We start from the raw sequence: 23,768 nt of genomic DNA on the forward strand, positions 1-23,768 counted from the left end.
AGGCGTCCGTCGACACCATTTTCACACTCGGGGAAGTCCCCAGGCTTACACCTGATCGGTACCAGCCGTTCGCTGTCCAAGGTGCTAGAGCCGCAACACAGCTCTGATCGACCTTGAAATGCAGCCGGCCAGACGCCCACGCTCTGCGCGGCACCCGAGCCTTCAGCCAGAACTGCAGGGGGCGCATGCGGAGCAGGCCCAGCCGCAGAACCGGAGATGCTGAGGCCATGAGACCCAGCATCTTTTGACAGTGTTTGAGCGACACGGTCGTCCCGCAGCGGAAAGAACTCGCTACGCGCTCAATGCCCATCGCGCGATGTGGTGACAGCCACGCCGTCATGGAACACGAGTTCAGAACTATACCCAGAAACAGGATCGTCTGACTGGGGTTCAGCGAACTCTTCGCCGAGTTTCTCGAGGTGATCGAGTAAAACGGCCCTGTGGTCCACGAGCTCCGCTCGTGATCGGGCCAGAACCAGCCAGTCGTCCAAATAATTCAGCACTCGTATGCCTCTGAGTCTGAGAGGAGCGAGCGCTGCATCCATGCACCTCGTAAACGTACGAGGAGCTACGGACAAGCTGAATGGCAGGACTGTAAACTGGTATGCCTGGCCCTCGAAGGCGAATCTCAAATATCGCCTGTGGTTTGACGCTATATGTATTTGAAAATACGCGTCCTTCAGATCTATTGACATTAACCTCTGCGAAGTCCCCTCTGCGAACCTGCGCGAGGAGCTTCCTGGTCGTGAGCATTTTGAAACTGCGTTTCATCAATGCCTTGTTCAGCTGTCTTAGATCCAGTATGGGCCTGAGACCCCCGTCTCTCTTGGGCACCAGAAAGTATCTGCTGTACAGCCCCCCCTCGCTTTGAGCTTGAGACACAGGCTCTACAGCCCCTTTGCTCAACAGTTTTGATATTTCGGCCCAAAGTATGTGTGCTACTTCTGTTTTGACCGTAGTTTCAACGCGTGCTGAAAAGCGCGTTCGGCGTCGAGAAAACTGTAGCGAGTAGCCTCTCTTTATAATGCCTAGCACCCAATCCGAAACCCCTGGAAGCGCTGACCATGCATCTGCATGAATGGCTAAGGGCTGTATGCGAAACGCGCTCTGTTGACTGGGCAACGGCGGCGCTCAAGTGTGCTGCGCATCTGAGGCGGGGAGCGCGCTGATCACAGTGGGCAGATCGCTCTTCCTCGACCCCGTTCCGGCGCTTAACCGACTGGGGGGAGGCTGAGCGGGTCCCGTGGGACTCGATATATCTGCGAGTAACCGTGGGCTGCATGTGTGCACTTTTACCACTTTCAACTCGCTGTCTGCCTGTGCAGAATGTACGTGCACGGGCCTCGTTTTTACAGAAGCCCCGTGCCGTATGTGACATAGTGTATGTGGGCACTGGGAAGTGGGCACGTTTACTATGCGGCGCGCTCGACCGATCTGTGTCGATCTTATGTGCGCTAGCCCTGTGTGCAGGGCTGTGCTTACATGTGGAGATGGGCACTGGGTAGTGGGCATCGTCACTGCATTTATAGCACCATCGGCCGTGGCCGGACGAGCGTGCACGGGTTTCGTTTTTACAGAAACCACATGACGCGTGTGACATAGTAATTGTGGCCACTGAGGGGTGGGCACGTTTACTATGCAGTGTGCGCGACCGACTTGAGTCGACATTATGGGCGCAGGCCCTGCGTGCAGGGCTGTGCTTACATGAGGAGATGGGCACTGAGGAGTGGGCATCGTCACAACATTTATAGCACCATCGGCCGTGGCCGGAACATCAGAAAAAACAATCTTTTTGTGAAACATCTGGGTAGCCGTGATAACGGCTTTTGTGTGCAGGCAAGCGAGCACTCGTGCAGGCTTGCGCATTGCAGAAGACACTGAGGCAGTCACAACTCTTGGAACTGCAACAGCGGCGCGCTTGGGTGAGAGCTCGGCCGCAGCGGAAATCGAACACCGGCGCTTTCCCAGCAGTGCTAGGATGCTTTCGGGGCTTCTGGCTTCATCGCAATCCTCTGCCGCGGCTCCCGCGGCGCGGGGCGATGGCTTGAAGAGCGAGAACGGGGTCCCGAGCTACGTTGCTGACGCTGTCGCGATGACGCAGCAGGAGGCGGTGGGCGTGACTGAGAGCTCTGTGGGGCCGGTCTAGAGCGGCTAGCTGCAGAACTGGAGCGCTTCGGCAAGATGTGCTTGAACGCCTGCGAAGCTTTCTGGTCCTCGGCGAATCTCTCCACAAACTCGTTGACGGAAGTTCCGAAGAGGCCGGCAGGAGTTAGCGGCGCGTCAAGGAACGCAGCGCGCTCAGACTCCTTGATGTCAGAAAGCGTCAGCCACAAATGCCTCTCAGCCACCGTAGCAGAAGCCATAACCCGTCCCATGGCCTGTGCAGCGGACTTAGTAGCGCAGCGGACTTAGTAGCGCGGAGGGAGAGATCCGAAGCACTCCTCAGATCCGCGAGACAGATCGCTTCAGGTCCCATCTCATTCAGCTTGCGGAGAAGATCGCCCTGGAAAATCTGTAGCGTAGCCATGGTGTGTAACGCAGACGCAGCCTGCCCAGCAGCAGAGAATATCCGTGCGAGCAGCGATGACGTCATGTGGCAGGCTTTGGATGGCAACGCCGCCTTAGTCCGCCGTCCAGTAGAGGGCGGGCAAAGGTGCGCTGCTATAGCCTGTTCCACCGGAAGTGACAGGTAGCCTCTGTTCTTAGCACCGTCCAGTGTGGAGAATGCTGGCGAAACAGATGAGCGGATTCTCGCTGAGAATGGAGCGTCCCAAGCTTTCGTCACTTCTTCGTGAAGCACAGGAAGAAAAGGGGCTTGCTTTGAGCTTGAGGAAGAGCGCTCATCAGGAAGATAGCTACCATCCAGCCGGGAACGTGAAGGGGGCGCTGGTGCAGACCACTCGAGGCCGAGGCTCGCCGCGGCCAGCGAGAGTACACGCATCAGCTCCTTATCGATATCCCCCCGTCTGCTGGGCCTCTGAGCAGCGGGCGCGAGATCCACGGAGCTCGCCCAACCCTCACTGCCCGAAGCAAGCAGAGAGCACGTGTCTTCTTCCTCCGTCGGCAAGCAGCGGACGCTGAGCATCGGGAAGCGATGCAGGGGAGGCCGGCGAAGCGGAGGGAACTGGCGAGCTCGGCCGAGCTGGAGGCGGTTCTGGTAGGCGCTGCGAGCGGCGCTTCTTACGGCGCTGCGGCGCAGCGGATGATGCAGGCTTCGAGAAGGATGCCAGGCGAGTCCTCAGAGTCACCATAGGCATTAACTCGCAATGAGGGCATCCGCCGTCAGCGAGCGCGAGCGCTGCATGGTCCTCACCCAGACAGGAGACGCAGATGACGTGACGATCTCCTTCGCTGAGCGGGGCTCTGATCGAGCCGCACGAGGGCATCTTTAAAAAGACGCAGCTCTTTTGTGAATGTGCGTCGCAGGGCGAACACACACACAGGATATAACAGAATAAGGATGTAAAGGATATGGGCGCCGGATAGCGCAGCAGGAACGGCAGTGGAAGGCGGCGATGCCAGTGGCGATGCCAGTGGCGATGCCAGCGGCTTCAAGATGGCTCGTCCTGCTGATATGCTCTTCCAGACGGCGCTTGCTTCCTTGTGATCCAGCGATGCGTGAGCTTCGCTGAAGAGATGAAAAATCAGGTGAGTCAGCCTTTTCGAGCTCCTTTTATAGGTCGGGCCACACCCGTTTTGGCGGGAAGTGGCAAGAAGGGCGCGAAGCGCCCTTATTGGTCTGATGTTGCATCAGCCTGCGCTCGATAGGCTGTGCAGTTGCCGCAGAACAAGCCAATGAGCGAACAAGCCGTCTCGCCTATGGCTGTGTACTGCTGCAAATGCGCTTTACAAAAATACAAAATTTAGGATAATGTTTTGCTTCAGTATTTCGTGAAAAGAGACTTTTCCCGTAGCGTCTTAGCTAAGACGCAGTACGAGAGAGCTCTCGTAAGAGAACCCATGTTACATTGTTAATATACATACATACATATATATATATATATATATATATATATATATATATATATATATATATATATATATGTATATATATACACACACACACATATTTATATATATACACATGATCAAAATATATATATTTTTTTATTTGCTTGACCACATGAATTGAAAGTTTAATGATATTTCTAAGCATTTTAATTTACATGAACTAATGATCTGGTTAATCATTGGGTAATGTTTAAAAAAGTACAATAGTAAACATTACATTACCTCATATTTCTAGCCATGTGAATATATATTAACTAATGTTAACGATTTATTCATAAATGATTAACATTTCATAATTTGTTAATGATTTATTAATAAAAGTTATTATAACGTGTTACTATGATTTTTCCTTTTCTCTATAATTGACACTCTTTTTTTGTCACTGACCCATGCATCAGTTTAAATCATATGGTTTTGTTGACATTTTTTCTCTAAATGTAACATTTTCTGAAGAAAAGCATGAATAAAATGAATGTGTTCTATTTCTTTCAAAATGTTACATCCTAAAAAAGTTTTTCTAGCGAAAGCAGTTCTGTTTAGTGGCAATTTGAGACTTTTCCTGGAGTAGTTACAGTTTGATGTGATATTTTCTATGCTTTACTCTAAAATGCAGCTCATATATAATTGTTTGTAAGCTAAATCTCACAACATACGAATCTTAGGAACTCGGGACTGTTATTTTATTATTTTCCTCTCGATCCATATGGCAGTCATCTTTCTAATATACAGAAGCGAAGTGATTAAATTTCAAGAACTGTAAATATGTTTTGCTAATTTTAGATGTAGAACATCTTCATCTGATATAAAACATAACATTCATCTTCCATCTGCAACTACAAAAAAAGAACTTGGAGAGATTCAAATATTTCAATTTGAGAATATAAAACAAATTATCACACTGTTATTGCACATTGTGTGGATAAATATTAAATTTTTGGTGGTGAGAATTCACAAGGCTTTTTTTGGGGGGAAGAAGGGAAGGATAATCAAGGAAGATGAAACGCAGAAGATGAAAGTGTTTTTTCTTGCAGCTGTGCCAATGAGTCAGCTTGCCATGGGAGCGTTGATGCAAGAATAGTTTTATCAAAATATTTATATTGTGCACCAACACCACTTTATCTATTTCTATTACACACTCACCAAAATGTAACCAAGTGTCTGTGTTTTTAAAACTTTAAACGGCTACAGATATATTTAGGAACTTAAAGCCAGCAAACCAGTCACACCAACCACTGCTCACATTATTCAGCGTGACTCACAGGAGAATTCATTGATGTTTAGTAAAGCTTTTAAGGAGAATTTCACTGAGGATGTTGCTGTATTAAAAGAAAACAAGTCTATTTCCATGTTTTATGTGTGCAGAGATGAAAAAGAGTTTGCAACATCAGCCACACAACATGGTTTGTCAAAAAAGTTTGTCTACAAGTGACACACTTCAAGATGTAAAGAAAAATGAATCACTGTTTAGGAAAATGAATGAGAGTGAGTCATTCACTTAAAAGATTCATTCAAAAGAACGTATACTATATATCAATAAATGTAGCAGCCTGCTAACTTCTAAACTTAAAACCACTCAAATAAAAGTAGTCATTAACACACACAAAACGGTATATTTTTTGGTATATTTTCTCAATTTTGACCCTGCCATTACCCTTTGTGTCACGTCTTCAGCAAAAACAATTTTAGGGATTTTCTTCATATCAAAAACTATGGAAATACAATGATTTTTCACTTCTATACTTACGAATGGGAGAAACTGCAATGCGCAATATGGCAGGATAGTCCTTCTAAATTAAAAAGCAAATCGCTGACTGGTAAAGTCATTGCCTCGCTGCAGTGGCTGTTAGAAGCTCTGGTCCCCATATAAACCTACTTCTAGAGCAGCTGATGCGCATGTGCAGTCTAGCCTGAAAAAAATACGCCTTTTAACACTATTTGAGGATAAGAAACAACATTCATGGGACAGTTCATTTCAGATTTTGTTGCTGATTTGAAATATGTAATTTAATTGCGACTTCAGCGAGCAGTTTTTGAGATTTCAGGATTCCCCCATTCATTTAGATAAAACTTGGTCTTGCTTGAGCTACCCAGAGGCATTGCAAATATGGCTTCAGAGTGAACAGACTTTCCTTGAAAGGAAACTTTGTTCATATGAGTAACTTCTTAGTGGGCATCAACATTGCTAATACATAGCCCTCAAAGACTGAGCAGTCTCTACCCCGTGTGCTTGTAAATAGAGCGTGGGTTGGATGTCCTGGTGAGTAGTGAAGGTATTTCCTTTGCCTCTTGGCTCTTTTGAGAACAGGTTTTCTCGGCAGTTTAAATTCAACAGCATCTCATTAATCCCAGCGTCTGAATGATGCCACTGTAGCTCTGAGACCTGCTGTCTCCATTATAGATGACTGCACAAAAACCTGCTCCTCAAAACCTGCTAATTGGAAAAGTAAACTTCTTTCTTTTGAGCTTCATTAGGAGATTAATCACGTAAGTGACAGCAGTGGTTCTCAACCAGTGGTACTTGTAACCCAGGGGGTGCTTCAACAGCTTCACATTTATTTCTTTTGAAGTCCTTATATAGCAACTTGTGAACAAATTATTATTTTTTTTTCTTTTCTTTCTTTTTTCATTTTTTTTTTTAAAGAGAAAAAGTATTTTAACTCAGAAGTTTTACCCATGGTTTAAGGCTTAAACCTAGCCCCAGACTACAATGTAAGTCTTAGTTGTTTCAACTGAAAGAAACTTGCACTGACTGATCTTAAAATATACAGTATCAGTGTCTTTGTTTTGTCAAGTTACACATCGCTACTGGCCTTCGAGGCCTTAGAGTTTTGTTTGAGATATGGCTGAATGTGATTTATGGGTTAATGAAAAGTAAGAGTGCCTACAAAAAATAAATAAATAAATAAATAAAAAGCCTACTGTATCATATTTAATTTAAACATTTCTAAATTATAAAAATGATCAGCATTGCTCATTAACCTGTTGTACACCTGTTGTACACATCATTATATTGCATTATATGTTTTACTGAGCTCTGATCTTAATATTAAGCATTTATATATTATTGAGATATATACAGTGAGAATTGATTGATTTTTTTTTTTTTTTTGATTGATTTATTTCAGGGTTAAATACATCATTCTTAGAAATTATGTGCACTTTTTATTTATGTTGATTTCATATGGTATAGGAAAAGTGTCCATTTAATGATTTTTAACCTTGACTAGTCATAAAAAATCTGATTATCTTGAAATTTCATATAGTTTTTTTTTCACCACATAAAAAGGTTTTTCAATATTAAAAATCACTGTGACTGTTCTTGTCTAAAAGTGAATTATTGTAATAATGGTTTTAAAAATCTAAATGGTAATGATATTCTGCTATGAGTTCAACTACTGGAAAACTAGAAATAGCTTTAACCAGCCAAAGCTGGTTTGCCTCCTTAGGTGTTTGTTTAGATTTTTCATTACTCAAAAAAGTGCACACTTTTAAACCAGCCCACAGACTAACATGACCTTTCTAGAAGACCTATGTAGACCAGTTATAAGACTTAGGCTGGTTTTAGCTGTTATTTGAGTGAGGAGGATGGAGTACATAACAGAAAAAAGTAAGGAAACACCTGCAACCCATCAGAAAGTCACGATGAGCTTAGTCTCTAAATAAATGTGACAGTGAACTTCAGTCAGTAGGTGTAGAGACAATGCCTGACACAATTTTTTAACCTTGCAGTCTGCTGTGAATGCAGTGGGTTATCCGGCTAATGCTTTCTTTGAATGAGGGACGGTCGTCACTGCTCAATGACCATTAATACAAATGACAGCTGACTCTAAGGCCACTGCCAAGACATCTCATTAAATGTACTGGCTAATCCAATCATGTCAGCGCCAGTTTACATCGATGCAAATTATTCCGCAGATACCCGTGAAATTAAGTGCTCACAAACAGGTTTCCTTTTGGGCCTCAGGAACATGTATGTATGATAATCACGTTTTCCGATTGCCCTCCTGATTGGATGTCTCACTACTTTTGTCACTCCCTCTTCTGTGCAACTATTGTATCCAGAATAATGCAGAGGTCACATTCTTGGTATCATGCTGACTTAATTGCTTCAGGCTGCATTGTAGATGAATTCATGGGTCGATAATCTGCATGACACTATTTGTGTGGGAAGTACCAATCAGTGAATCACTTCCCTGTTGTCCTTTGTGTTTGTACCCACACAAACATGCTTGTTTTGCACAGGTGCGCAAGAACGACTTTCCAGAATGGAACACAGTATTCTTTTCTGTTATCGCTGTGAGGAAATGTTACAGTGCTCTTTTATTCATTTTTAGGGAGCATTAGTGTCCAACTCAAAGGGGCTACAGTACCTGCTGTTCAGAGATTCATCCATCTTTACACCCATAAATTTATAACAGCTGTTTCCAGACCTCTGCTGTTTCTTTTTGCCTTTTCCACGAGTGATGTATGACCTACTCCTGCGAGTTTGAAAAGCTGCTCTCAAGCCTTTCAGATGGATTCGTGCCTGCTGTGTAGATGTACAACCACCAGGGTGCCGTCTGTTAAGATGTCAAGGCCCTCAGCCTGAAGACTGCAGAAGTCTTCCTTAAAACTCAGATTACAGCTGATAACATCACCACGTAACTGCCAGCAGAAGTAGCCTTCGGCGTTATTCACTATGTGGCAAGCTAGCCAACAGAGCAGGCACAGCACAACATTAGAAACCCATTACTGTGACTTATTGCACGTTGTAATGCCTTGAGAGGCTGTTGTCGCTGCTGTGAAGTACTAACTGGCAAAGAGAAGACAGCTGCTCGTACAACAAAGCTCAAGACTGCAGTGAGAAAAGTGAAAAATACAATGCCTGAAGAGCTTTTATACAACAGCCAGTTGGGTTAGTGAAAATTGTTTTTTTTTTTTCTGAATTGATTAATGTATACAAAAATATATTAAAATGCACTTTATTCATATAATGATTAGAAGACACCTCTTCTATAATGAGCATGCTTCTTATTTCTAAATTAATTTAGCTATTTTTCAAGCATAAACTAAACAACATCAGTGAGGTACAGCTGTCCTGATATAATAATGAAGGGGGGGGGGGGGGATATAAAAATAAAACAATGAAATATAGAAGAAAACCAACCCTTTTAAGTAGTTTTGCATAATGTTATTTCTGAAAGAAAAATTATATATATGTCCCAGTCAAATTTTCTTGGTTAAATAAACATTATTTACACTACCAGAACAAAAATCTGTATTGTATTTTTACATTAACAATGTAATTAATAGGCTATTGTGTATGTTAAAAACAAGTATATATTGCACCGGTTTAGTGTTTCCAAGCATTTTAGATTTATTTCAAAATAATAACTCAAGGCAGTAGTATATTAAAAATAATAATAATTATTATTTAATTAGTTATATATACTTATGAACAGATCTTCAGCTGTTATTTTTTATAATAAACTTGTTTTCAGATCATCAGTCATCAGAGCAGAGAAAATATTCTCCACACCATCACATCACCAGCAGCCTGACCCATTGATACAAGGCAGGATTGATCCATGCATTCATGTTGTTTATGCCAAATTCTGACCCTGCCATCTGAATGTCCCAGCAGTATTCAAGACCAGGCAATCCTTTTTATATCTGATTTTGGTGAATTTGTGCAAACTGTAGCCTCAGTTTCCTATTCTTACCTGACAAGGATTGGCACCTGGTGTCTTTTTTTTCCCTTTTTTTTTGCTTCTGCTTCAAGGTTCAACATGTTGTGTGTTCAGAGATGCTCTTCTCCATAACTCGGTTGTCATGAATGGTTATTTGAGTTACTGTTGCCTTTCTATCAGCTTGAACCACAGTCTGGCCATTCTCCTCTGATCTCTTGCATCAGCAAGGCATTTTTGTTCACCGAATTGTGACTTAATGGATATTTTTAAAGCCTAGAGATGGTGGTATGTGAAAATTCCAGTACATTAGATCATCAATTTCTGAAATACTCAGACCAGCCGTCTGGTACCAACAACCATGCCATGTTTACAGTATAAGCCATTGACCCAGTTGTTTTTCACTATTTTTCTGAAGCTTAGGCAGTATCGCGCTGCAGCTTTCATACTTTTTTCCTGCTGGTAAATATTATCAGTCAAGACAGGAATGCACCCAGCTAACTGTCTTCACTACATAATCAACTGCCACATTATACATAACATCATATGTATATCCAATAAAAAGCTGATGAAAAGCTCCGATAAAAACAGGGATCTCAAATTATCTCTTTGTGCACTGCCTGAGGCCTGAAGTTTCAGTGATCGCACCCCCACACAAATCTCCCCAGTTCCCAAGGCAAATATAAGAGGAATATGTAAAGTACCGCCTCCAGTTATTACATTTCACCTTTTGTTAGTTTTCTCTCTGTTGAGTTTGTAATTATGTGCTCTGGTTGCTGAAGAGAACAAAAGCAGTAAAGCAGGGAGTCATGATCCAGGCAGTGAGTGAACGCTCTGGGGTTTCGAGGAACTATAGAAGTCCACAAGCGTTTGATTAGATCTCTGTCCATGTCCCAGAGTGGAGCTTAGTGAATATATAAGTCAAGCTCAGATTTTAATATGGATGGGGTGCACAAAGCATCTCATCCCCTCTGGGTCTCAGGAGCTTTATGCGCAAAGCCCAAACCACATGGCGATTTTGCAATGAATGATGTATTTTATTAATGCACATGTACTCAACTGGCAGTTTACTTATAAGTAAAGCACCCTGAAGTAATGATAGATTTATACTCATGAGCAGAAACAAATCTAGAGTTCAAAAAAAAAAATAAACAAATAAAAAAAATTCCAGGAGCCACTGAGGATGATCATGTTGTATCACTGCAAAGCTAAAGCCAAACCAAATTTGTAATGCCCTTTGGGTTAAACGAAGCAAACAAAGACACTTCTGGCATTTTAGAGCATGATTTATTAATATGAACAGATTGTTGAAAACTAGCTTCACATACAGAAGTGCTCACAGTCTTGTGCCATGTATCCTAAAATCATTTGTCATTCATCGTGAACTGTAACAATGTAAGCTAAAGTTTACACCACATACAAATAAAGTGCTTCCAGCTGCACATAAACCTTGGATAAAGGAATAAAACTTTGATGTGGCTTTGTTATATATTTGCAAAACTTTACTTAGGCAAAAACTGTTAAACAGGCACTTATGAATTGTCTGCTCATCTCTGGGTGGAATAATTATGGAATAATATCAGCATTCAGAACCACACTGCTGCACAGATTGGCTTCTCGGCTCTTGCAAGATGTTTTTAGCATTTCAAACACGTTAATTAAACAGCTTTTACCTTAGAGGCTGTTTTTTTGTTCTATATATTGATTTACTGTGTTCAGTAAGCATTAGCCTATTTTGGAATCTCAAATAATAGATCACGGCCCACATCTGGACCTCAAATTGGTTCCATCTGAATCATTTTGTAATAATAATAATAATGATGATGATGATGATGATGATGATGATGATGATGATGATAATAAGCATACACATCAAACGGAAAACAAGTTGTGTGGTCATTGTCTTGACAACACACATATCTGCAAAAAAAAAAAAAAAAGCTTATGTGCATACAGTGTAAATATAATATAGACATAAACATGTAGTATATAAAAATAACAGTAATAAAATGTAAATATATAGAGTACATAGAAATCAATAAATATTATATTTTTATATAATGATTAAAATATATAACGTGTATAAATATATATAACAATATATATATATATATATATATATATATATATATATATATATATATATATATATATATATATATATATATATTCATAACAATTCAATTCAAGTATATTTGTAAATCGCTTTTTACGATACAAATCATAGCAAAGCAATTTTACAGAAAATTAAGTTTAAAAATTAAATTTGAAAAAGCTCTACCTCCTTTAGTGGACTTTGTTATCCTAGGAAATACCAAAAGCCCAGCGTTTTGTGACGTTAGGGAGCATAATGGATTGTAGCATGGTATAAGGCTAGTTAGGTACGCAGCAGCAAAACCATTTAGGGCCTTATAAGTCAAGTCACCTTTATTTATATAGCGTTTTAAACAAAATACATTGCGTCAAAGCAACTGAACAACATTCATTAGGAAAACAGTGTGTCAATAATGCAAAATGATAGTTAAAGGCAGTTCATCATTGAATTCAGGGATGTCATCTCTGTTCAGTTAAATAGTGTCTGTGCATTTATTTGCAATCAAGTCAACAATATCGCTGTAGATGAAGTGACCCCAACTAAGCAAGCCAGAGGTGACGGCGGCAAGGAACCGAAACTCCATCGGTGACAGAATGGAGAAAAAACAGTCTCAGTTGGGAGGCCAGTACACGAAACGCAAATCAGAGTGCAAATAAAAGAGTACAAAACATTAATATGAAAACGACCTTTTGCCGATAGGGGCGCAATTGTAGTATACGCTCTAATGGGTCGTATTTCAGGGATTTGGACAAATGACCTATACAAGCGTATTGGTTGGAGGACAGGTTGGAATTGGGGTAATATGATCATATTTTCTTGACCTGGTAAGGACTCTAGCCGCTGCATTTTGGACTACCTGTGGCTTGTTTATTGAAGATGCAGGACAACCACCTAGAAGTGCATTACAATTGTCCAGTCTAGAGGTCATGAATGCATGAACTAGCTTTTCTGCATCAGAAATGGGTAACATGTTTCGTAGCTTGGCAGCAGTGTTGGGTATAGTTACTTTGGAAAGTAGTTAGTTAGGTTACAACGTTTCCATCAATTAAAAGTAATCAGTTATGATACAGCGTTACCTGTTCATAAAAGTAACGCGTTAGAGTACTCATGCGTTACCAAAAATTAAAAGCCGTTTGCAGCGGCTCACACATGACAGACACAGCCCCCGGCCCCTTTAAATGCACATAGAAGTCGTGACTCCCGACAATGAATAACGTCAATCATCCGACTAAATTAACACTGCAGGATAACAATAACAGGAAAGACAGTCAGCAATAGGCTATTCCACATGGCGTTTTATTTATTTATTATCACAGAACATATTATTAATCAAAATTCGCACCTACCCAGCCCGGGTAGCCAAGGCTACTGTATATTATGAGCACCACAAGATAACTCCTGATTTTTCTTTAACTTTAAATAATGCAGTTATCAAAGTACAAGTAGGCTATGCTTACTTGTAAACACAACCTTAAACAGGCTTGCAGATTTAAATCCATTTAGAAATGATGAACAACCAGCCAGCCAACGATCTAACAGAAATTAACAGCTGCCTGTCAAACAAAAATGATAACAAACCGAATTAAATCCTTCACTGCCACACAGGCAAATGACAAATCACTTAATAGCCGAACTAATTATTATTAAAGTGTCGCTCACAGTCACAAGCCTAAATTCGCTTTAACACAGTTCATAAACCAAATGCTGTCCTCTCTGCCATTTTGCCGGGAGTTCGAAAAAAAACCCCCACACACACAGGGTCAGGCGCAGGGCACAGACGTATCACAGCCATTGACTTTACGATCACAGAGCTTCGGCTCCGCTGATACATCCGTAGGTGGCACAGTAGACCTAGGCCTACTGTCTGACAAAAAGCAGGCTGCAGTCGGGATTTTCCTTTCCTTAAAATAACGGATTACTTTTTTAGAAAAATAACGAAGTTACTGATTACTTACGCACGAAACTAACGCGTTAAGTTACACATTTCAGGAAAAAAGTAATTAGAGTACTCTAACGCGTTACTTTGTAACGCGTTACCCACAACACTGCTTGGCAGTGTTTCTAAGATGGAAGAACGCTGATTTTTTTTTTTTTACATGGGAAATATGGTTTTCAAAAGACAAGTTGCTGTCTAATATAACACCCAGATTTTTTTACTTTAGAGGAAGTAACAGTATATCCGTCTAGTTGGTCCAATAAGTAATATATCTTGGTCATCCAATCTTTTACATTTTTAACCCACTCTGTTAGCTTGGATAATTTATACGTTTTATCTGGTCAACAAGGAACAAGGGGAAACATGTATATTGAAAATAGCAGGGAACCTAGAACAGATCCTTGTGGCACTCCATATTTTACTGGTGATAAATAAGAATAAATAAACAAAATGGTAGCGATCAGACAGGTAGGATCTAAACCATCTTAGAGCCTGCCCTTGTATACCTGTATAGTTTTGTATTCGATCTATGAGTATGATCTATAGTGTCGAACCCAGCTCTAAGATCAAGTAAAACTAGCAATGAGATGCAGCCTTGATCTGACGCAAGAAGCAAGTCATATGTAATTTTAACAAGTGCAGTTTCTGTGCTATGGTGGTTCTGTGCTATGGTGAAATTCTTCATACAGATCCCTTTTTGTCCTCACATTCTTTCTTGTAACTCTTCTCTCTCAGTCACACACCTGACTGAAAGGCTCATTATGCAGCTCATTATGCGTGCCTTTATCTTCTCAGGTGTAAATCACAATAATATTAATGATAGTTGACGCCTACTCGCATATGCCCTTTACAAACAAAAAGTGTCTTAGAAAGTTTAAATCAATCTATTGTTTTCTGTGAGTGAGTAAACAAGATGATTTTCACATCATTTTGAAGCAAAAATTATAGGCTACAAGCTCCAGGTTTGACAGTCTTGTGAACAAATATTCTCTATGTGTTTTATGACCTTATTTCAGTGACTTCAAAATTTTAGTTTTTCACTAACCATGCATAAATGTTGTTTTCTAAAAAACAAAATCATGTACATACATGCTACTTACATATTTTTGTAGCCCAGTTTGTCCTGAATACACTATTTTGAGACTTTAACCATGTGTATGTTTAGAAGCAACTGAAAAAAGCACAAAAGTCAGGGCATGTCAAAACTTTTCCAGGCCCCCAAAATCCCCTAGACCTCAGAGGGTTAATAATATTGAGAAGCTGTTCTTCGGCTACAGGTAACAACTCTTTCAGTAATTTAGTGGGTACAGGATCTAATAAACATGTTGTTGGTTTAGATACAGTGCTAAGTTTATTTAGCTCTTCCTATCCTATAGTTATAAGGCACTGCAGTTTATCTTTGGGTGCGATGAACGAAGCAGAAGTACTAGACGTGGTAGAATCTATATTTGTTATATTATTTCTGATGTTATCTATTTTATCAGTGAAGAAATTCATAAAAAGTCATTACTATTAAAGGTTGATGGAATATTTAAATCAGGTGGCGTCTGGTTATTTGTTAATCTAGCCATTGTGCTAAATTAAAACCTTGGATTGTTTTGTTTATTTTCAATGAGTTTGTGGATATGCTCGACCCTGGCAGCTTTTAGAATATGTCTATAGCTGGACATACGGTTTTCCATGCAATTCTAAAAACTTATTTTTTCTCAATTGGCGCTCAATCCTAGAAATTTCTTTCTTGAGAGAGTGGGTATTACTGTTATACCATGGAACAGTATGTTTTTCTCTAACATTTTTTTATTTGATGGGGTCAACAGCTTCTAATGTATTAGAGAAGATAGTGCCCATGTTGCCAGTCATTTCGTCTAGTTCATGTGTATTTTTGGGGTACAAATAGCAGTTGAGATAAATCAGGTAAGTTACTTGCGAATCTGTCTTTGGTGGCTGGAATAATAGCTCTGCCCAGACAGTAACGCTGAGACATATAGTTAATATCAGTGATACACAGCATGCATGATACATGGAAATGGTCAGTAACATCATTATTTTGAGGTACAATATCTATATCAGTAAGATCGATTCCATGCGATATAATTAAATCTAGAGTATGATTAAAACGATGAGTGGGCCCAGTGACATTTTGCTTGACTCCAAAAGAGTTTATTAGATCAGTAAATGCAAGTCCTAATACATCATTTATATTATCAACATGAATATTACAATTTCTGACAAATTAGCACTTTATCAACTGTAACCAAAACATCTGAGAGGAAATCAGATAATTCTTTTAGGAATTCTGTATGCGGCCCAGATGGTCTATACACAGTAGCCAGTGCAAGAGATACAATAGATTTATTTTGCATATATGACAGTGTAACATTAAGCAGAAGTATTTCGAATGATTTAAACTTGTATCCTGTTTACTGGGTAACATTGAGAATATCACTATATATTGTTGCAACACCTCCCTCACGACCAGTCTGACGGGGCTCATGCTTATAACAGTAGTTTGCTGGAGTAGACTCATTTAGACCAATATTATCATTTGGTTTTATCCAGGTTTCAGTCAAGCAGAGTACATCAAATCTATTATCTGTGATCATTTCATTTACAATAACTGCTTACACCAAATGTTACACCATACTGCTGCTGTTGTATTTCTTTCAATAAGCGAATTTAAAGGGTATATAATAAATGAAATGCCAAATGAACATACAATAATAAACCTTTGTTTTTGGCAAAAGTAAATCATGACACCACATAAAATATAAAAAGGTTTAACAATTTATCCAGTTTAATAAAATAAATTAACAAACTGACTTTAATATTTTTTTTTTCCACATCATGCTAAAGTTTTACAGACTATGAGACATTCGTACTTCCAATAAAGGACTGATTATGGTTCTTTTGTATTGCATACGATACTTCACTCTGATATTGTGTAAATATTGTGACAATTGGGGCCCGTCTCACACCTAGATTGCCTACACTTCATCATTTCATCATTGTTGTGTTTAGGGGATACGCGCGAGCGTCACATGTTATGTTTACATTAATCTACACCCTGCCTCCAGCAGCATAAGGGTGTTGGAATGTTCAAAAACTGTATATCATCGCTCAGCCTATTCAAACGTATTTATGCATCCAAATGAAGAACGAAAACGAACTTCATTTGAAGTATACCGGGGCCTGAAAGTGAAAAAAGAGCTGAGAGAGACATCAGCTGACATCCTAGGATTTTTGGTGAATGTCAAGGCCGAGGGCCTGGCATTTGCTTAGTGGTCCAAGAGAGTTCTAGCTCATCCTTCGCATCCACTTAGGATCTAAAATAACTGCAGACTGAACTCTGGCGGGTCCCTGATGTGAGAGCTTTATCTTCTATGGAGGTCACACCTCTGGGATTTGAGTGAGCAATGAGGAATGGTACCTTTTAGAGGGAAGTTTTACGTTTCTTTGTCTCTGGCATGGTGTTTTGCATATGAAATTAGATTGGGGTGTTCAAGAGAATAATCTCTTGAAATCTCTTTAAAGAATAAAGATTCTTATAATTCTAATGTGTTGCATAGGTTTCAACATGTAATATACACCCTCATTTAGATCATGAAAATACAAACTCATAGATACCAAACATCGTATAGATAAATGAGGTTATATTAACTAGTGATACATCATAAGCATCCATAAAACATATACAATACACAGAAGATAATATACAAGAACAGTAACAGCATAGACAATGCCCTGAAGTGTATATGTGTTCATTCAAAGAAAGAGTTTCCTATGAATTAATTAGAGAAGAGTCAATTTTGCTAAACATTATGTGTCTTTCCTATGGAAAATGTAGTGAGAGGGAGAACTCTCAACATGCCATTAGAGCGTAAAGGTTTATCTGATCTGGCTGAGGGGCCTTGGCTGCCATGGTAACCAGGGGCCTTGTGTTGATATATTATTTTGTGTCACCGTACTTACTCGTGTAACTACTCATGTAACCGTCTTTAAATAGGGAAAACATGGAAGTGTTTGGTGGCTTCTAAATTTATCCCTTTTTGGATCCTAAGGAATGAATGGTACTAAACTAAACACTAGCATAATGGCACCGTGCGCTACAGCGATTGAGTGCATTTACTGAGACAGGTATGTATCAATTCGTCCAAGTTGAGGGAAGAACATAGTGGAATATGGAAAAATGGTGGTGTTTTTCTGAGGTTTTTGACTGGTAACATAAGGTAACATAACCACAGGTTCATCTAGGGAATTTTTTCAATTTTTCATTTTCTTTTTTACCTGTAATACACCCAATGTGTCTTTCCACAGTGATGTTGAGTGAACGTAGAAATAAATCAGACCAGCTCAACCTCATTCAGCAAGTGTGATGCTATTGTAACAAACTTGGTCAAATGTGTATTGAGAACCCAGTTGTTTTGGTGAATTATTATTATTTTTTCTTCTTTCACTTGCACAACCCATAGGTTTAGAGATAAAAAGCAGGCTGTCCATCTGGTGATGATGTAACTTTGTTTTATGGAGATGTTATCCTACAGAGCAGGGTGTTTGCTGACAGAAATCATGTGGAGCCATTATGTTTTTCAGCATGTCTAGCAAATGGTTTTCACTTGTGAACACATGGCTATAGCGCTAACACAGACTGCATGCATCTGTCTCTATTGCAAATGAAGAATCCTGAAGGAGAACTTAGCCATACGGGCAACATCACTGCTAATGAAACTGTTTATGCATATTAGGGACTGTGTTGTGATTTCTGTATTAACGGGAGGCTGAGAAAAGTGTCCAGAATCTGAATGCAGGGATGTGCAGATGATGGATCTTGTAAAGCCCAATTCCACAACCCCCTTCTGCATTCTGTAGTTGCCAACTGCCATCAGCTTCTTGGAGTGAGATTTATTCACAGGCCATAAATTTTACATGTGTGCCCATAAATACCACATGCCCAGCAATTATATCAGAAAATGTTGTCAATCCTGACATTATTGGTGAAAAGAAATAGTGTTATAATGCTTTATCGGGTATAACAAGTGATTGCATAGATTCCTGGGAAAATTATAAACATATATACAGTACAGACCAAAAGTTTTGACACACCTTCTCATTCAAAGAGTTTTCTTTATTTTCATGACTATGAAAATTGTAGATTCACACTGAAGGCATCAAAACTATGAATTAACACATGTGGAATTATATATGGAATTATATACATAACAAAAACGTGTGAAACAACTGAAAATATGTCATATTGTAGGGTCTTCAAAGTAGCCACCTTTTGCTTTGATTACTGCTTTGCACACTCTTGGCATTCTCTAGATGAGCTTCAAGAGGTAGTCACCTGAAATGGTCTTCCAACAGTCTTGAAGGAGTTCCCCGAGAGATGCTTAGCACTTGTTGGCCCTTTTGCCTTCTGTCTGCGGTCCAGCTCATCCCTAAACCATCTCGATTGGGTTCAGGTCCGGTGACTGTGGAGGCCAGGTCATCTGGCGCAGCACCCCATCACTCTCCTTCTTGGTCAAATAGCCCTTGATGCCTTCAGTGTGACTACAATTTTCATAGTCATGAAAATAAAGAAACTCTTTGAATGAGAAGGTGTGTCCAAACTTTTGGTCTGTACTATATATATATATATATATATATAGATTTTTTTTTTTTTCAAAAATATGTATGTATTTTTTAATTGGTTAAATGTATGTTTTAGTTCCCAGAATTGTATTCAGAGTGGTTTCAAATGCTTTTGAAAATACATATATATATAGTTAATGTAATGTTGCATAACATAAAACATCTTAATAATTTTCTAAATAATTTTTACATTGAAAATATTTTTAAAAACATTTTTAATACAAATATCATGCATTATTGTGTCATAAATATTATTACTTTTTTTGTGTGTGTGTGGAGTTGCACCACACAACATTGTTACTACAATCTTATTATGTTAACAAAACTACTTTTTTTGTGCCATTACATTGTAATTTGTTGCCCACATGAGAGAAAGTTTACTTGTTTAAAACCATCAGAAAGTTCAATCACTAGCTCTGGGAATTCTTATGCCTGAAACTAGCATAGAAAACCACTCCTGTCGAATAGTTCTTAATGACCTAGACCTCCTTATGGTCTTTTTTCTTGGGTTGCACTTAATTACTGCTGTTGTGTAATCAATGAGTTCAACATCTGATAGTTTAATGTCATATTTATTGTCTATTTCAGGGGCATCCCGGGAAAGAATTGCGGCACAATCATCTTATCTGCTGAAGAACTGGGGAACTGCAGGGTGAGTCTGTCACTGTGTCTTTAGAGGGGGACATAGTGTTGCATTCATTGTTTTCTTTCTTCAGGGACAGGCAGAAATGAGTTTTAAGCAGATGCCTGCAATTTACTCTGTGACCTTCAATTAAAACCACACGGTCTCATTAAAGCCCAGAGAGCTGCTGTGCAGATAGAAAACATCTTAGTTTATGAATTTATCCATGCAATACAAAAAATAATGACTCTTGTCTTGACTCTGAGGATCTTTAAAATAGAAAAATACTATTTTTTTTAAAAAGGTCATGGAGTTGTGTGGGCATTTCTCAACAGAGCATGATAAACTGCAAGATAAAGAAATGATTTTTTTGAACAAGAGGCTGTCAGGTCAGTGTGGTGGGCAGTGGATTCTTTCAAAGAGGTGTGCGCAGATGGAGCCAGGGAACTGTTGTGTCTAATGAAGGCCACATCTTCAGTGTCCAGCATGTAATAAACAGAGACCTCATTTAGGCAGGGGCTGTCAATTAAGAGCTCAATCCTCATTGGAAAAGATCAATTCAGTCAAAATTTAACAGCATTTTCTATGCTTTACAGTACTTTGGAGCTAAATGGCATTACAGTGTACATTAACACAAGCAGATTTACACAGATGAAAGTAAACTTTGTTTACTTCTCAGAAGGACGTCAGGAAAGTGTCACATCTTCATTGGTTTTCTTAAGCAGTTTACAATAAGGTCCCATTAGTTAACGTTAGTTAATACTAACAATAACCAAAAGTGATCAATACATTTGTTACAGTATAATTTTTTTTTTCTTTATTAACATTGGTTAAGAAAAATACAACTGTTCATTGTTGGTTGTTGTTAGCTTAAGTAAATTTTAATTTAAGTAGCATTTCAAAAAAGTAAAAATGCACCCGGAGTGTGTTTGTAGTTTGACACCCTGATGAAGGCTTGTTAACCGCAATGTGTTGGTGTACTTATGAGTTGTTTTCAATGTAAAGCCATGTGTGATTTTTATTTTACTCTATATTTTCGAGTGCCTTGCCGTTATGAGCTTTTTTTGTATTTGTATTTTTCTTTTTGCTTAATCTGTTTATTGAGCTTTTATAATAATAAAAGGATAAAGATACAGGAGAATAGAAACAACTTTCCCCCCCACACACTACCCCCAATGTTATACAAACCAAAAAAAAAACTCAATACAAAATTAGTATGTCACTTATGTACAGAATAACCTTTTAACCTTGAAACAAACAAATAATATATAGATAAAATACATAGATCTTATCTTCAAATGTTCACATTTTTGTGCTAACTGAGAAAAGCTGGGAAAAATATTATCAATGTAGATACCATTGACAACTGCGATACTTGCTCTCTGACAAATATTAAATGCTTTATCATTAAGAGAGGAGGGAATATAGGGTTACGGTTAATAGGTTAAACCAGTGGCAAATGTTTCAGGCCGAAGTGCCAGACAATGGTATTACCGTATAGAAGATATGAGACAGCAGTAAGAGGGCCACACAGTAGTATGGCTGGCGAGGCTGGGGAACAAGAACCCTCTTCAATACTGACCCAAGCTGGGACCCAATCTCAGAGCCCGAAATGGCTCAGAAACCTGATCAGTGTAGAATGTATATTTGCCACCCAGTAGTAAAATAAGAATTTAGGAAGGGCAAGCCCACCCTCAACCTTTGGTTTCTGAAGTATGTCCCTCTGAATTATGGCTTGTCATTTGTTCCAAATAAAAGATGAGATGTGTTGGTTTAAAGTCCATTGGGCAATACAGCCTTCATGACCGCTGTCTGAAGCATGTGTGAAATAACGGCAATATGTTGGTACACCTGTCCCATGATGTCATAGGCGTGGTGCCCGGAAGTATAAAAGGGCACCTGCTGAATACTTCATCCACTTAGCTGTCTGAAGGAGATTTAAACAGGCAGGATAAGGTATGGCGAGTGGCACAGCGTCTCGTTCCCTCTCAGGAAACCATGGTTGCATTAACTAAGAAGTTCCTCTTCTAGAAATTGAGACGCTACGTCCCCTATGGCATCGGGCATGTGCCTTTCCACCTGGCAGGAGAGCACCAAGGAAGCGACGGACACACACCAAGCCTTTCCTCAGAAAGGGGCCCTGCCACTGACTATGCTATGCTATGTGAGCCATATGAGCCTGGATACACTAGACCGCTGAAGAGATTAACTGGAAAGCTTCTATAGAAGCTCAAAGATAGCTACTTAAATCCAGGTAAGGAGAATAGCTGCTGAGCTAGAACACAGCTATCCTCGGATAAATATGCTCTAAAGGTTTTATGAAGGCTTGTAGACCAGAATAACCATAGACAGCTAGCCTAGATAGCCAGGCAAAACCTTCCTGCAAAGCTGCCCAGACCACAGAGGGTGGGCTATCTACTTACAACCCTAGCAAGGGATGTAGCACTGTCTAAGCAATGGCTCAAGGAGACTGCTACTTAAAACCCTAAGCAGGGGAGCAGATAACTGTCAGATAGCTAAGTACCTAGGAAAGGGCTACCATAAGAAGGACTGACTGACACTACCCAGACCACAGAGAGTGGGCTATATACTTAAAACCGTAGCACCCTAGGGAGATATCACTGGTCTAGAGACCACTATTTGACCAGGAGCTAACAAGAGGGAAATCCGGACCATCTGTAAATTATTCACTAAGAGCAAACACATACACATCATCAACCCATGATCAAAGCCTGATGTAAGCTGTGGCCAAAACACTAGAGGGCTGGACACAGCTATCCTCGAATAGCAGTTCCCTCAGATAAGGCTGAAGATAGGACCAAGACTTCAGCGCTTGCCTGAGAGAGCTTGTGCCAAGGGGAACCCAAGCCAGGATATTCCAGAGCAAGTAAGCTTGAGCTGGAGCATAACCATAAGCAGACAGCTACACTCTGAGCAGGGACTCACCTAAAACCCAGAAGAGGGGAAGCAGTGTACTCAGCCCAAACTCACTAAGCAGGACTCAGAGGGACTGCTCACTTAAAAATAACCAGAAGCCTGGGGAAGCAGCTCACTCCTAATTCCGTCTGGCTTAATATGGGAAGAAAAATTCCCCATAACCAATCTAGGTGCTGAAACACCCTGGGAGAGAAAACTCGCAAGCATCTCATCACAGAGTATTAAAATATATTCATATTTTATATTCAAAATATATTTCTCCACACACAATAACATACATTTTAGAGAGGCACGGCCGAGCTGAATATAGCTCTGCCTACGATCTAACAAGATCAGGGCTGAAACGACTCCGTGCTTACACTTTATCCTCATAACAACCCAGTAGTATCTGTAATATCTGACAACCTGTTTAGAGAGGGCATGCGGATTCCGCAGATCAAAGTGATCACAGCAAGCTGGGATAAACTGTGCTGGAGCAACAGTGAACCAGGCAGCGACAAACAAATGCTTTGTCACGCATCCCTCGGTAGTAAATGTAAATAAAAACAGAAATGTGTTTTTGGGTGAACTGTCCCTTTAAGTAATTAGCATCACCTTATTCAGTTGGACAATACCACAAGTAAATACCAGCAAAAACATCTGCAGCATCTGTTTATGTGGCTTCTGAGGGTAGGAAGTAGAAAATGTAAGACTGTGTCAGAGTTCAAGGACCCATATTTGTCTTTCAGCAGTATTGCACTGTGTTGTCTGTGTTGAATAGAGAATAGAATTTGACTCTGACAATAATACAGAATACCAATAATATTGATCCTCTTTAACACCCTCTGGCATGTTGGGCTTGTAATAGTCTGTCTCTACTGAGAATTCAGTGTA

At 40.0% G+C, this 23,768-nt stretch overlaps 1 protein-coding gene across 1 annotated transcript in view; it reads left to right on the plus strand.

Annotated features, from left to right (window-relative positions):
- The window catches only part of cpne5b (copine Vb), a 189,596-nt gene that overhangs the window by 104,499 nt on the left and 61,329 nt on the right, over positions 1-23,768 (plus strand). The window contains exon 7 of the mRNA XM_059538162.1: positions 19,925-19,988. Coding sequence (XP_059394145.1) covers positions 19,925-19,988 — 64 coding nt within the window. The remainder of the gene's footprint in view (positions 1-19,924; positions 19,989-23,768) is intronic.

This window comes from Carassius carassius, chromosome 44 (assembly GCF_963082965.1).
Source record: "Carassius carassius chromosome 44, fCarCar2.1, whole genome shotgun sequence".
Classification (NCBI taxonomy): domain Eukaryota; kingdom Metazoa; phylum Chordata; class Actinopteri; order Cypriniformes; family Cyprinidae; genus Carassius; species Carassius carassius.